At 45.6% G+C, this 15764-nt stretch overlaps 1 protein-coding gene across 1 annotated transcript; it reads right to left on the bottom strand.

Annotated features, from left to right (window-relative positions):
* Positions 1-2434: 2434 nt before the first annotated feature.
* On the bottom strand, positions 2435-8729 carry MGP (matrix Gla protein). The gene is made up of 5 exons (XM_009463968.2): positions 8629-8729; positions 5790-5940; positions 4965-5000; positions 3698-3773; positions 2435-2810 (listed from the first exon to the last, which is right to left on the bottom strand). Exons 2-5 carry the CDS (start codon positions 5848-5850, stop codon positions 2672-2674), a joined length of 312 nt encoding a protein of 103 aa, XP_009462243.1. The 5' UTR covers positions 5851-5940; positions 8629-8729; the 3' UTR covers positions 2435-2671.
* Between the last annotated feature and the right edge of the window lie 7035 nt (positions 8730-15764).

Here is a 15764-nt window from a genome sequence, read left to right as displayed (position 1 = left end):
ATGTGGAAAATCAAACGAGACTGAACTCAATGGTGACTCTTTTCCTCCACCCCACCCTGACCCATCCCCCTGAAGGTAAAGAAACCCATGAAACCGTTTGCATAGGGCAAACACACAGTAGATCTTCGCTCCAGACAGTTTCACCAAATGATTTTGGAGACTTGAGATTTTTATACTGTTGGGATCTTTGGTAGTTAGTTTGGGGGGGGGGGGGTCTTTCTTTTTGATTCCTAGAAATCTTCCTAGTATGGAGGCTGTTAGTTTGGCTTCTCTTGTCTAAAAATCAAATAAACCTTGAAACACCAAAAGTGTTTGATTCTTCAGGACTTGAGTAGCTGCAGTTGCTTGGTATGTCAAAAGCCCTGCATGGGCTCTTCTACAGCCTGTCTACCAATAACCCCATACTCCCCAAACCCACCAGCCAAGTTCCCAAAGCCATGTCCCAAACACAGCACATGGATCACATTTTCCTCCACCTCACATCCAGTCCTCTATGGCCCCACATGTGGGGGAGACTTCCAAGGGTTACAGAATTAAAGCCTAAAAGGCTCCAAAGGGCAGTCAGAGCCATTAGGGATTGTGCCAATCCCTAGAAACAGTGTCTTTTAGCTTAAAGAAATTTCAGGATTTAAAAAAAAAAAAAAAGTTTAACTCTTCTACAGTCCAGGAAAGACTGAACGTATAATCCAACAACTTCCAGCAAAAGTATCTTAAAGAGCAACAGTTTAAAAATAAATAAATATCTAAAAATAATAGGTATTCTAGGAAAGTTATGCTTTCAAAAGAAAACTTGAAAGAATATAAATATACAATTCTAGTAATCCAAACAGCTTTACTTCTCTTCCCAACTTTTCCCAAGCTTTCTAACCAGCATGTAGTCTCTTAAACATGTTTGGTTATTGCTTACACTAACGAAATCCCACAGAAATCTCTGGTATTATTCATTATTTATACTGGTAAACCAGAGGCTGGAATCACTAGATATTTCTGGACACAGACTCAGACAGTACTAGCCCTGTGCCTTCCATTGTGGTAGTGTCACAGCGTCAAGTCAAACGCAGACACTGCAGACTTGTTGACTTTAGGGTATGAAAGTTTTGCCCTGGTTCATGTGCATGAGATTCACCTACTTGGGAACATGCAGAACAAGTGTGGGTGCAAATATACCTAATCCGCATGGCTTTTTTTCCTTAAACTCGTTTATCATCGCTCACTTTTTCCTTTGGACAAAACTTCTGCAACTGTCAGGGTGGAGTTTCCCATCAGATGTGTTTTCAATAAATAAATCACATTTCTTTCCAGAAGTTCATCTCCAAAGCTGGCAAAGCCTTGAAGCATATTTTGCAAGAAGATGCATATTTCTCACGTGGCAGGTAGATTCGGCTCTAGACTTAATTTCACAGAGTAGTCAGCAATTTGATAGTTTATACCTCATAGCCTTTGATAGCGTGCCATGAATCTTTCCCACTTCTATAATTTGCAGGTGCCTGTGGAAGCCTGCAGATGTGAATATTGAAACCAGCTGTGCTGAGCTGAGATAGAAGATGTTATGTCTCCTGCACACCCCACACCAAGGGGTCTCCGAGCTGCTGTGGCTGCTGAGCAGCCCGGAGCAGTATTGAATTCTTGGGCACGTCAGCACTGGTGCTTCTTGGCCTGGGGACAGGCTCTGCGAGGTGCCCTGGTGCCGCTGCTGGTGACAGCTTGACAGCTGTCACGCTCACTCCTCAATGGGCCGGGAGGCATTCAGCAGCCTGTGCACAGGGTCAGGCCACATCTTGATTTCAAATGAGTTATGAACAGTAAAATAAAATTGTTCTAGGTGAACAAAGTTGGGCTTAACCCAAAACACTGGGTTTCTTTTATGTTTTATTTACCACCTGGAGCCCCTCTTCACCTTTGATTTCTTCAGCTTCCTAGCACTATCAGAATCATTTCAAGTGGAAGTAAGGGCATGAAAGGGGATTCCAAAAGGAAATGAGTGAAGTCCTGATCACACACTCCTTTCTACAAGAGCACCCTACATCAGGACCTGAGCGTAGCTGGATAGACAAGATGCAATTTACAGGCTGTTTCTGTCACTAACTCTTGCCCTAACTTTGTTTTTAAGATTAAACAGGCACCTTCTGAATTTTGTTTCCCCAACTGAGGAAAGATATTATAGATTTCACTGTCAAAAAGTTCATCTCACCCTGCTTTCTGAACACCACGCCATTTTAAGATGTCTTAAGACTGAGAACTGAAATTTGCCAGTGAACTCTAAAAGAAGCCCCTTGTAGACCCTGGAACAAAAACATTGTAGATCTTTTCAAACTTGTGTGATTGCAGGGTAGTGACTTTTTTCTGTAATCCGCACCAGATTTTATGATAAATGTACTCAGCTTCTTCATGAAAAATTGCACCCCTCCCCAAAATACTGTGACTCATGAGAAGATAGTATCAAACCAGCAATTTATTGCGTATTAAACACCCACATCCTGAACTCTCTCTGATCTCTGCTACATCAGCTCAGCGCTAATTAACACAGTGTAGGAATCCATGGCTACATGGGAGAGAAGCAGCAGGCAGGATAACATACAGGGACACAAGCAACTGAATATGTTTCAGAGCCATTGCATTTTTTGGGAGGATACCCTGGGCTCCAGGCCCCAGGGTGGGGACAGATCATCCTTTACTTAGTCCTCCTCCTCCCAAAATAGTGCCTGTAAGCAGCAGCATAGCCATGGCGAAAAGCATACAGTTCACAGGGGTAGTAGTCCTCACAGATCTCTCTCTGACGTTCCTGGGGCGCCTTATTACGCTCCCTGATCCTGTAAAAGCAGGAGAGTGGTAAGTGCTGCCGTCTTAAATATCTGTCTACAGCCCTTTCCTGCCCCATAATCCCCCACCAGAATTAAGGGTCCATCACCAGATTCCATCATCCAGCTACCAAGATGTTAGCATACAAGCTTCTGTGTTCACTGTACCCAGAGGAGTGATGTGACTATAAAGGAGTGTTTCGCCTCCCCAGACAACCTTTTATTTCAGGGCTAAGTACGGCGGTGGGGAGAGGGGGATGGGTCCTGCCTCAACCTGAGGAAGAGTTCTCCCGCTCCAGCCCCCCCCAGCCTGCTGCCTTCAGCTCTTCTGCTCTCCCCCAAAGCCACGCATGGAACAAAGACCTGAAACATCCTGCAAAGGGGCCAGCTGGTACTGCAGAGAAGGTTTGCCTTGATGCCTTGCTTGGAGATTATTTCTGTGCTTCAGCCTTTATTTTCACAAGCCCTGCATGAGGCATGAAACTGCCCATATCTGCTTTTTGTAGATGAGGCAAGGAGGCCCCTAGATGGCCCTGTGATTTAGAAAAGGTCATGCAAATTCTGCATGAGAGCTGAGGACTAGAACAAGATCTCAAACTGAGCTTCCTTTCTGGCCATCCCACACTGATTCCCTCTCCTTCTGTTGGTGTTTCCTTCAGGCAAATTAAGCAGAGCCCTCCCAGCACATGACATGCCCTCAAATGCAAGGACTTGCTCTCTCCTATCTGAGTTCTGTCTTCTCCCAGGGTTGGGGACTTCACAGGCACATCACACTAAGAGAGGGGCTGAGGCTTCTCAGAAGCCACCATGGCTTCCTCCCTCCCCTGGTACCAGCCTGTGTCTGGCAAGGAGAGACCTCTCCCCACTCCCATCCTCAGCATCCTGAGGCCATAACATACCTCTCCTGAGAGATGGCTTCTAGTCTCGTGTCAGCTTGTATGAAGTCATTGGCTCTTCGCCTGTTGATGAAGGGGTCTGAGAAAGCAAGGGGTTGTTCAGAGTAGATAGACACTTTTTCAAGGCCGGATTTCAACAAAAGCTAGCGTCCACATTTATAACAGCCTCTTTGTCTGCCCTCCCAGACACAGTGAAACCTAAGACCTTCTAATATCCCCTGCTGTCCACCCCATTGGTTCATGCACAGGCTCTCCCTCTGGCTTGTGCAGCCTGTATGGAGGTGCACATGCTGCTCTAGCTTTGCTGTTACTCAAGCCACCCAGGGTAAAGCTACTGTGATTTTGCTGCCACAGCCCCTCCGAATGAGCAGAGCTTTGCCAAGAGGTAGGTGCCAAGCTGTGCAGACCATGGGAGGTCTGGGCATGCTCAGTAGAATTGTAGAATCATGAAATTGTAGGTAAAAACAGGAAGGGCCTGAGTAAGTCTATCTGCCTCCAAGGTTAGGCAGTCACTGAGCAGTCTGCGTGGCAGTTTTGGACTGAGGTGCCTGAAGGTTCCTTCTGTCCTTTTTGAGAAATATCACAGTCCTATTGCAGAGTTCAGGAGTCTGTGGTTGTCTTTGGTATTGGCTCCCACATGTGTCTTTGTGCTTCTGACCAGCTGTTTTGTGAAGTCTTTCTCCCAGATGGTCTAATTTCCTTTTAGTTTCAAACCATCTGTTTTCTACCCTGTCCAGGTTATTGCTTGTTCCATGGCGAGACTCTCCACCCTTTCGTGCTTCTCCTGTGACACTAACTTTCTCTTCCAGACCAAGGATCCCTCCTGTCCACACATCCCACCTGCTTCTTCCAAGGTGCTGGGAGTAAGGCTCCCTGTCCTTGGGGAAGTACAAATCATGTCACTGCAGTACATCACTTCTGCAGTACCTCTTTCTGTGCTCATCACAGAGCTTTTTGAGCAATGTCCGTTTCTAGTGTAACTTAACCTGTTTTAGGTGGATGCAGCAGGGGGCTAAGTTCATGATTCTTTGTTTTCCAATTCTCACTATATTCTTTGCAAAACGAATTGGTATGCACTTGTGCCCAAACACGTGAAGTCTTTTTTTAACTCTCTTCCTATTCATCCTGCAACTCCATCACCCAGTAAATTCAATTTCCCTAGGCTGAGTGGTTCTGCCTATTTAATCTCCACAATAAAGTACAAGGAAATGGTCTTGGAGATGTCTGTAGCACACTTCAAATTCAAGAAAATAGTAAAGCAGTCTCTTACAGAGATACTCATGGGATTCCATGCTCTCATGGGACTCTGGGGAAAGAAAGAGTAAAACATGTGGTAAGACACTGTATTGATGGGATTCACAGTCTTTCACACACCACAAATCAATAGAACATGCACACAGAAATCCGAGAAGCCAGGTTTTAAGGCACCTGTTTAAAAGGAAGAGAAAGGGATCCATGGCATGACCTAGCATTTATATGAGGAGTTTCGGGTGTTCAGGAGTTTAGAATGGAGCAAGCTGGTGTTTTAGACAGGACTTCAAGGCTTGTGCTTGGTCTTCCAGTGTGTGATTCTCAAGCATAGCTCGTCACCTTCATATTCCTGACACTACAGTGGATATGATACCTGCTTACCTTCAAAGCCTGCATGTGTGCTTAGGAAAAGGATTAGCACAGTGGTATGTGCTTGACTCTTTCATGAAACAGCATCTTAATTTCATCAGTATGGAACTGTGTGCCTGACAGGAAAAGGGGGCTGATATTACAAAAGGAGAAAGGGAAATCTCGCCATTAACAAGAAAGAATTAAGAATAAGAACTCTTATTGTAGTCCAGATAACAGAGGGGCAGAAGAGGAGCAGCCTGCGAGGTGAGCTGGAACAGAGAGGAAGGGGCTGAGGCATCCTAGACCACAAATCACAATGAAGCTGACAGCTCTGGAGCAGGGCTAGGATGGTCTGACACAAGGGCAGAAAAGCAGGCAAGAGATCAAACTAAGGGGAAAGACGACACAAAATTGCATAAACCACATTTGAACAGACCCAAAGATGTCTGCAGGTTTGGAGTTACCACTCTACCCAGTAAAAAAGGTCACCTACCATAGCAAGTAGCAGCCATCACCAAGACAGCCAGCAGCATAAGGATGATGAGACTGCGCATTGTGCCAGTGCAGGGAGGAATCTCTCACTCTGTCTCTCTGGTTGTGTCTTGCTCTCTTCCCACTGAGGGCAGCTGGAGATCCTGGGCTGCCTGCAAAATTAGCAGTTGAATGTTTATTGTGAAAACAGAGCCAGGTGGGGGCCGATGAAAGAGCCTGGGGAAGGCAACAGCTGGCTGGTACATACTCTTTATGGAGCCATTATAAAACATCCTCTATTAGCAGATTAAATCCGGTGTCAGGAAGGAGGGGGCACGACCCCTTCCTCTCCCAGTTCAGGGCTGGGGGCCATAATTCACAGGCAAGAATATCACTAGCACTCCACACTCAGAAAAAGCTGGCCTGCACAAGTGGAAGGAATTTCAGGGGCTGCCAGGGGCCCGGAGGGAGAGGTGTGTGCTGATCCCAAATGTAAATGTTTGCCTTTCTAATTTTTCCTCTGATCTGTCCTCTTTGCCCTCACCATCCTCTGTCTGGATACACCCAGCCCAGACTGTTCTGTCAGCTTTGCCAACAGACACATGGAGAATGAGGCTTCAAACACTCCGTCCCCACTCAGCCCCACTCCCTCCAGCTGTCCCCTGCTGCAGCCTCAGCCTGCCAATCATCAGAGGAGGAATCCAACCCTACTGCCCCTTCCCCTCTCCTACTTTACTGCTCCAGGAGTGACAAGCAGCAACCTAGAAGAATCCCTTCTGCTGGAGGGATCATGATTTTTGCATTGAGATGACAGCAGCAGCCAGAACTCTGCAGGTCCTCACTGTGGTTCTCACCCTACGCTGCTCTCCCAGCCCAAGGGACATCTTGGTGAAGGCAGAGGTAACCATATTTCTCAGGACTGCTGCCTATCTGGTCTAGCACTAGCCGTCCTTGCCCCACTCAGCACCAAAGTCAGATGTCAGTGCAAGGCTTTTCAGCTGGGATGAATCTCCCAGGCCAGCAGTCTCTGGGATCATTACCTCACCTTCTAGCACCCAAAGAGCTTGTCTAGGACGAATGTCATGGACAGCAGCAATGGACAAAAGATGGGGTGTTCCCCTCTTCAGCTCTGTGGTACAGTAGGAAGGAGTGAAAGAAGAAAGAAGGAGTTACAGAGATGGCCATCCCTGCTGGGCGAAAAGCAAAGGGAAGTAGTTTTCTAGAGGCAAGACAGGGAGGGAAGGTGGGTACCCAGTGCCTGCCAGCCCTCCCCCATGGCAGTGGTGAGGCTGGGACCGTGCACACTGCCTGGGGATGAGCCTAGGGTACAGTAACCATTGTTATGTCTGATGCAAGCCATGGTGACTGCCTGTTTTGTCCACGTGTACATGCAGGCATCGGGATTTCTCACTGACAGGGTGCAGATTGAGTGCACTCTGGATGCAGACCATTCCCCCAAGCCAGTGTGGTCTTGTCACTGCTGTCACCTGCAGAGGCTGGTCTGGGGAGCCACGCTGCAGGTGAAACAGCCAAGAACTACAGGGGCAGCCTGCCAGAAACTAACACTTCCCCAAAGGGGAGTGAAACTTTGGTGGAACAAGATTACTCTGGGCTTTACAACTTACCCTTTCAATGCCAAACACATGGCCCTTGCCTGAAGCCTATGGTCTCTGGGAGAGAAACTGAGCAAGGCCTTCAACTTCAGACCAAAGAGAAAGAATTGCTTTTCTTCCCCATTATCCCACCCCATACGGAGAGGAGCTCAGTCCTGCACCATCAATGCCCCCCATACCGTCCACATCCTGCCCATTCAGTGCGTAGTCTGAGATAAGGAGGAAAACTAGGTTGTGCTGGGGCAAAAGCCAGAAGTCTGCTATAGACACAAGGTCAGAAGGAGAACTGAGACTTTTCTGCTGTCTCTCCATGCCCTGCGACTCCAGTTTCTTTAAGGGAATCCTCTGCTCTGGGATTGTTTGCATTCCTTAGAGCCCACAGTTTTGGAGTTAGCATTGAATGTGGATTTTATAGGTTTCCTGAATGTCTTGTACACTCTGGGAGCTCATGGGAGCTGCCAAGAAAAGGAGGCTTGAGGGAGAGGCTGGAGGAGAGAGCCCAGAGGGAAAGCAGTGGGGCACAGAGAGGAAGATGCTGGGAGTACTTTGGAATGAAGGTGAGGCTGCACAGTGGGAAACTCCAACATGCTTTCCAGCCAAACCCTCTTTATTTATCTGTCTTCACTCAGGGCAGAGCACTCTGCTCCCTGGAAGACTCTGCTCCTATTTCAGATGATTCTGATGCCAGAATGCCGGGAGCATCCCCTGCCATCAGCCACAGGAGAAGAGCCACAACCACCACTTTAACCCAAATGTTCATTTTTTCACCACAGAGGCAATGCATTTTCCAGGGGATGAATGAACATGCCAGCTACACAGCCCTATACCAACAAATCTCCTGCAAGGAACACTTTCCCTAGCAAAAGTACATCTCCTTTCTACTCCCCCTGCGCTCCATACTTCTCCAGCACACATCTCCCCTCCCCAGTATCAGTGGGCTGCCCTAGAGGTAACACACCACACAGCACAGTGAGCCCAATCCCCCTGCTTTCTAGCAGCATCCACTGATTAGAAAGAAAGAGGAGCTAAGATGAATTGCCCGCAAATGCCAGGGAAATCTCCGCAGTCCCCCAAATAAAGGGGAGATCAGAAAAGCAGCCCTCTGACCTGTCTCTTGCTGAAGTGGAGAATCACAATGTTATGCGTGCCATAACAACCAGTCCTAACGTTTTGCAGCTGTGAAGCACCAGCAAGGCATTAATAACAAGCAGCCGTCCAGGAAAAGCAAGGCGGTCCCTGCATACTCACTAAGCCGTCACTTCCCCGCCAGCTTGCAGCTCTTGTCTGAGGGGGCAGCTCTCCCAGCGTCCTGGACCCTGGACTGAAGAAGAGGGGCCTTTTATTTATTAGCATTGATCAGTAACTCCTCCCCTCTTCTGTCTCCCACTCTCGATCCACCCCCAGGCTACCACCTTCTCCATCAAAAACACCTTCTGCCCACAGCCAGGAAACCAACAGCCTCAAGGAACTGAGCCAAGAGGGAGAGGAGAGAGCCAGAACAGACACCAGGGGCTAGTGGGGGCACAGCCACATCCAGGCTGCCTTTCTGTGCCCAGGAGCAGTGAGTGCGCAGAGGTCTGAGGACAAGCTCCAGTCTCCCTCTTTGCAGCAAGATCCCCCCTCTTCCACCCCCTCCTTCCCTGGCTGTGCTCTAACTAGAGCTGCGCTGCTGGCCAGGGCACCTGTTCTTCCATGGGGAGCAGGAGGCCAGGAGCCTTCTCCTATCTCCTTTCATGCTCCTTTTGCAACTGTCTGATCCCCCCTCCTAATGGCAGGCTAATGTCAGACTGAAAACTCACATAACAAAGGTGTCTGCTTTTGGAGGCAGCTCTGAAACCTCCAAAAGTGATAAACTGTATGAGGCAAAGAGCTGGCTTACACAAACCCAACCCTGAGATGCACCCTCGCTGCTCACAGCAGACCCACAACAGTGCTGGATAACACATCAGACAACCCAGGACATGTGCTTGCTGGACTGGGCTATTGGGCTTCTGGCCCTGCCTGCATCTGAGCCAAGAGCACACATGCACCATGCTGGGATGCTGAACCCATGCGAGTAGCAACCCGCAGCAGTGCTCCCTCGCTCAGCAGAGATCCACACCTAGTGCATGCTCAGCATGGGTGCTGGCAGGTCCCGTCCTTAAATAAGGGTAGGCACAGCCTGAGGGACTGAGCTCAGCAGAGGTGAGATGGAGGGGATGTCCAGTTGCAGAATCAGTGGCTCAGGAGGTTAAGAAGGAAAACCCACATCATCTGTTCACCAACCAAACAGCTGATGAGTGTGGCTTGTCTGGTCCAGGAAAAGATCAAGTATGGCCTGACTTACAGCCTTGGTTGCAAAATGAAAACGATAACATAACGGTGGACTTAAAGAATGACCAAATGATTGGGACAGAGGTGGGATTTGCTGCACTTTTATAGGACACCTTGTCACCTTACAGCTAGCTAACACATGCATTTTTGATCTATGTACTCTTGCCTGGTTCCCAAAGAACAGTGAGGGGCTCCTGTCCAAGGGTGGGATCTTTAGCTCCTACAGTGCTTGATGAGTTTGAGGAAAGTTCAGACCTACCTGTGGCAACAAGGTACCATGTTATATGTGTCCTTGTAAGCAGCTCTTGGCCCTCAGAGCCTGAGAACAGCAACCTTGAGCTGTCCTGAGTATAGGGCACATAGTCATGAGCCACCTTTGAAAAGCAGTGTAAAGAGGAGGACATTTCTTGCCCTATTCTACCACCCTTCAAGGACAGCTGAATATTCAGCCCCGTGACATGCTGAACCCTGAAAGAAATCAGGACCCAGAAGATTCAGGCATCCTCATCTACCTAGATATTGGAAAAGCTTTGGCCCCAGTGCCATCTGGGAAGTTTTTAATTAAGTTGGAGAAAATGGACATTAAAGCCAAAATCGTGAGATGGTAAGGAACCAGACAAATTGGGCAGAGGCTTGAGCAGTGGAAAGGAGAAATGTTCAAAAATTACTAATTTAATTTCTCTTAGGACTAGTTTTGCTGAATACTTCCATTAATGACTGGCTTAAAAAGGGAATACTTGTTGAGGAATTTTGTTGATAACACAAAGAAGAAAGCAACATCAGTGGAAAGGAGGCCTGAGAGCTCATACAGGAGGAAAAGGATGACCTTGAAAGGTGGAGTGACAGAAACAGGGTAAAATGCAATAGCACAAAGGCAAGGTCTTCCATGGGGATTAGCAGTAAGAAACCTGCTGTAAATTAAAAGCTCATAAACTGGAATTAAACAGGGAACAACTATGAACCAACGATCATAAAGGTTGTCACAGAAGACTGGTTCTGAGATGTCTACTGAGAATGTGGCAGCAGAGATGGGCACCTGTTAGTGCCGCTGGATAAGATACCAGTGAGACCTCAGCAGGAGTCCTCTACATGGCCCAGGTCACCCATGTTCATGGAAGAAGAATTCCTGTGGGAAGTTGTGTAGATGAGGACTAACAAGGCGAGGTGATTTGCAGTCACCCCCAAAATGGCAGACCTTTTCACCATAGCCCGAGAGAGTCACCAAGCCTCTCCTTCCCTGTGTTGTCCACAAGGCTCTTCCAGCAGGACAAGGGACTAGTAATTAGGGCTTTTTTCCAGTAGTCATCCAGGGACTGTTTCAGAGCCCACAGCTCTCATGATTAGGAAAAGTCCCATTTCCAGCCTCTGTGTCTTTAGGGCCATGGTCCATATCCATGTGTCCCTCACCGAGTGCCCAGCTCATGCCAGAAAGGCTTCAGCAGAGTTGCTCAGCACTGCAGGAAGGGAATAAACCCTGTCAGCTCTGCAAGAGTTTCCAAACCCAGGTTGCCCAGAGTATCAAGTAACCGGACTCACCAATCTGGCCAGCCCTTTCCAAGCTTGCTCCTGTGTTTCAGGATGTAAGTTAGTCAACCACCACATGGTCTATGGCTTAGGAAGCGATTTCTCAACATGATAAACAAGTGCTTTTTGGAACAACTAGTTCTACAGCACATGAGAAAACAAGACTTTATTTTTACTTTTTCATTTAGTCCTAAGTAATACCTAGGAACTGATCCAAGAAGCTAGTATAATTGAGCCACTAAGTAACAGTGTCCGAGTATCCACAATATAATTAAAGTCAACAACCTCATGGAATAAATCGTGCTGAAAACTAGCATACTGACACTAAGCTTTAGAAAGGGAGATGTATTTTAAACACAGGAGCTAGTCAAAAGACTATGAAATAAAAATAAACGGAACACATTTCAGACATTTAAAGAACTTGATATACATACCTAAACATGTGTTAGCTCTGGCAGCAAGCTCACTCAGCTGCCCGAAATTAACCCTAAAACTAGTTCAAAAGCTAGTTCAACCTGGGAAAAACACAGATTTAAACATTTCAAAACTAGATTTAAAAAGTTCCAAAGATTAAAAGAAAGGGGGAGCACATAAACAGGAGAAATTTAGTTTCACAGCAATCAAACAATTTTTTTTCAAAATAACTGAAATGATTCATTTCCATTTCAGTGGTGGGTGGGAAGAAAAGAGTAATTTCATAACAAATAAGTGGGCTTTTTTTCCCAAAAAATATTTAAACACATATCTTTGAAATCTGTTTCCATCTTTCCCCTGAGAAGAATTTTGCCCCCAGCATTACAGCTTTGTGGAAAAATAAAAGTTTCTAGTGCGAAAATAGATATTGGTTCTAATTGAAACTTCTTCTAACAAAATGAATCTATGTATAGTCTTAGGAGTATTGTAGCAATCACCGTCTGAAGCTTACAGATAGTGTCAGTCTCCTGTTGGGGAGGAAGGTTTCCATGCCAGCTCACAGCTATATCCTTTCATGCTTCCTCCAATGTTTTGGGCCAGGGTGCATTTTAGAAACTCCCCTTTCCATCCTACGTGATGACTTCCAATGACTTTCTCCTGCCCATGGATGTGGGCCACACCTGCACCTTCAACCTGAGGGGTGTCACTCTCGACTCTGGGACAACTGGTTGCTCAAGTAAGCCAGTGCCAAGGAGCAGAACTGAAATTAAACACCATGAAAAGGCCAGATCCTGCCTCCCTGACCAAATCCAGAGGGTGAGAGGATAATTCTTCTTCTTCCACCTGCTGTGTCCTACAGAATGTGGGCCTATCTCCACATTAGCCACTACCATAAGGAGAGGTCTCTAATTGGTGAGCTGTGGGGTTTCTTTGGCTGGTGGGTTGTTGGTAGATTGGGGTTTTTGTTTAGCCACTCTATTCTGTTGTTGGTGGAAAACCTTTAAACTATTGCAATTTAGAGATTAGCGGCCAGACATAACCTCACAGCCACAGTGTATGGAGTTGTGATCCTCGAAGTTACTCCTTGTAATCCATCAGACTTCAAAATGAAGCCCAGTGTCCTGGAAGAATCTCAGTCTGGGAATAAATACAGGAGCATTTGGGGTCAGCAATACAGTTCAATGGGATCTCATTGCTCTCTATTTCTGCTTGCTGCAAAAAATGAGCCTGGCTCAAGCCTTCGACTCCAATACTCAGCACTCTCCATGGGATATCATTGAGTTACCTTAAAGACTGACTCTCTCTGTTTGGCCAGGACTTCCCAGAACAGCTGTGTTTGGCGGAAACAATGAAAAAAGATTACTGGTAACGGGAAGTTCATGAGCACAGAAGACTAAAATTTCACAGAACCCAGACCAAGGTTATTTAATTCACTGAATAAAGCAACCAAAGCATTCAGGGCTAAGAGCTAACTCTGTTGCTTCCTTTGGCTTCACCCCCACCCACCCACACATACACTGATCAGCCTGTTTCTCTTGCTGTCCGGGAAGGAAGAAAGAGAGAGGATAATGTTAATATTATTTGGATGTTGAAAAAATTGGCAGAGGCTTCTGTGTAGGGATTAAATAATCCATATAAGTAACTAGAATTGCTTGTACTTCAAGTATCCTATGAAAAACTGAGCAAGCAAAAAGTTTGAACTCTGACTATAAAAACAGAGCGTGCTTCTGGGTTGCATTCTTATGGGAAAGGGGAGCAGAAATCTCTCTTCCTTTTCCACTCCCATCCCCCTTGCTTCACCACATGAGCACAAAAATGTCCTGACCTGATTCATTCTTTGGGATCAGATGAGATTTACCCGCCTTATTTCCTGTCCAGACATGCAGAGTGATAAGAAAGCAGCTGTGGTTTCACTCTTCTCATCCATCTGGTAAATAAAAAATATCAATAATGTCTCTTTTTTCAACAACGAATTTAGATAACATCTTAGATCCAAAGTCTACCAGTCCTTGTGAAGCTAAGATTAGACTGAAACATTTCTGTTCTGTCTGTCTTGAATGCAGCAGGCCACTGAAATATTTACAAGCATCCCTGTAGTGTTATACATGTTTCTTTGTTCTATCTCGAGTTCAGTATCTATAGTATCATAAATTTTGTCTTTAGTAAGTAAATAACTTTTTCTGCAGCACACCAAGCCCCTGGTCTTGGCCTCTGTTGTCAATATCTGATAGAGTTCAAAGGAAGGCTAGGGGGTGGGAGGAAATGCACAATACCCAGCTAATTGTGAAATGCTGTTTGTGGCGAGAAAAAAGACATTCTTATTCCTTGAAGCATGAAATCTGATTACTCTTATCTTCCTGTGCATAACTACAGATCATATTAAAGTTCCTAACATCACATTCTAGCCAAGTCATTCGACTTGTTGACCTTCCTTAGTAATGAATTTCACACACTAATTATATGCTCTTTGGATACATATTTACTGTTTATTTGTATTAAATTTGACAATTGATTATTTTTATCAAGAAATTTCATGTTCTCATAAAGCAGGAAAGAATTTTTGAAAGCAGAAGGAAAGATAAATGAGATCAAATTTTATTGCTTTTCAATTAGTTTTTCCTTCTTCCTAAAATGGCACTGGACTCCAGAAGTCACCACTTTACCAGGGATGTCTTTGTTATTAGCGGTCATAATTTCCTTTAAATTATAAAAGAAACAATAAGAATAGTATAAAAGGAGAACAAAGGAGAGGTCTGGGTGTGGAAGCACTGGGAAGAAAGGCATAAGAAAGGCTACAAGAACAGCACATATTGATGGCACCTTAGATTAGCAGATCATTAAGACGCCAGCATATTGACACACAGATCCTCTGGACATACAGACTGGGAAAAACAAAGCACAGTTTAAAACAAGGCGTCCTAAAACACGGGACAGAGTACACTTAAGACTTAATAAAAGGAAAAATTCAAACCACTAGAGATGATGGTGCTAAGACAAAGAATAAGATTGAGCCGTAAGATACCTACATGAGGAGACAAAAGACAACGAGACCGAATGACACTCAGAGGGGGGAAAAGATGGAGAAATGAAAGACCACAGTCACTGCCAGCTCCTGAAGGATGACAAAGACGCACCTAAAATGAGCATATGGTGGTCAAACTGAGAGAAACCCAGGAGAAATGATGAGGAATCCAAAGCCCATGCCTTGAATCGTCTATGTGATTGCAGGAAAACGAAATATTATGAACGAATGCATCTTGGTGCTTGTGAATATGTGGTTATAAGACCATTAGTCTGACTGAGTGAAATCAGTGTGGCTTAAAATAAAACTACCTTCCCTTTCTATAGTGTCTCACATTGACCTCCGTTACTCCAATATTGCAACAGTATTTACTACAAAATTAAGTATCAAAAAGTAACATAAAGACTTTTTATGATGTCCTCAGTATGGAACAGTCTTCATCCAAAACCATCTCACATCATTCTGCAGCTTTGGCAATGGTCTGTGTGGTAAGAAGCTGCTTTTAGAGCTCTTTCCACTCTGGCTCATGGTCCTTTTAGCCAGACACTGGAAGGAAACCCGGGACAGATGCACAAGAAAAAGAGCAGGGCACCAGTGCTGCAGGCATGAGGTGATATTCTTGGATTCAACATCCTCCCTCACTTGGCTTGGTCAACGTTGGTTGGGGTCTGCTGTGCTGAAACTATCTGCCCTTTTTCTCTCCATACATGACAAAGGATGGCATTTTAAGACTCAATACAGATGCCAAAAATCACATAAAATCACACATATGACTTACAGCATATATCAGTCCTAGAAGTTGCATAGAGCTTTTTCCATAGCAGGACCTTTCTTTAAAGACTCTTGCCAACAAAGACACTTTTGTCCTTCCTGGGCTTTAACTGATGTTTTTTCCCTTCTGTTCTAGTAATAAGATCTGTTTACAATACTTCCTGGCACCATTTGGGCTGTATTATTTGGGATTTCTCTTCTCACTGTCTCCCACCTACAGCCATGCCTGTACTGGAAAATGTTGCTGTACATTTATCAGCAAAATATGCTGCATGAGTCACATGTTGGGTACACAAGCATTTACAGCCCTGCTGCCTGGCTAAGCCTAAGACTAATGATG

This window comes from Nipponia nippon, unplaced genomic scaffold (assembly GCF_047370975.1).
Source record: "Nipponia nippon isolate SJK-2023a ecotype South Korea unplaced genomic scaffold, ASM4737097v1 scaffold_3, whole genome shotgun sequence".
Lineage (NCBI taxonomy): Eukaryota > Metazoa > Chordata > Aves > Pelecaniformes > Threskiornithidae > Nipponia > Nipponia nippon.
Note: the sequence above shows the minus strand (reverse complement) of the source record. Positions and strands in the feature narration are given on the sequence as shown.

What these genes read in the sequence shown, in the direction of transcription:
- MGP (XM_009463968.2), bottom strand. Translation starts at nt 5,850, where the DNA reads ATGCGCAGTCTCATCATCCTTATGCTGCTGGCTGTCTTGGTGATGGCT. An exon ending in GATGGCTGCTACTTGCTATG is followed by an intron (nt 5,001 to 5,789) that starts GTAGGTGACCTT and finishes TTCTTTCCCCAG; the next exon opens with AGTCCCATGAGAGCATGGAA. An exon ending in GGAATCCCATGAGTATCTCT is followed by an intron (nt 3,774 to 4,964) that starts GTAAGAGACTGC and finishes TTGCTTTCTCAG; the next exon opens with ACCCCTTCATCAACAGGCGA.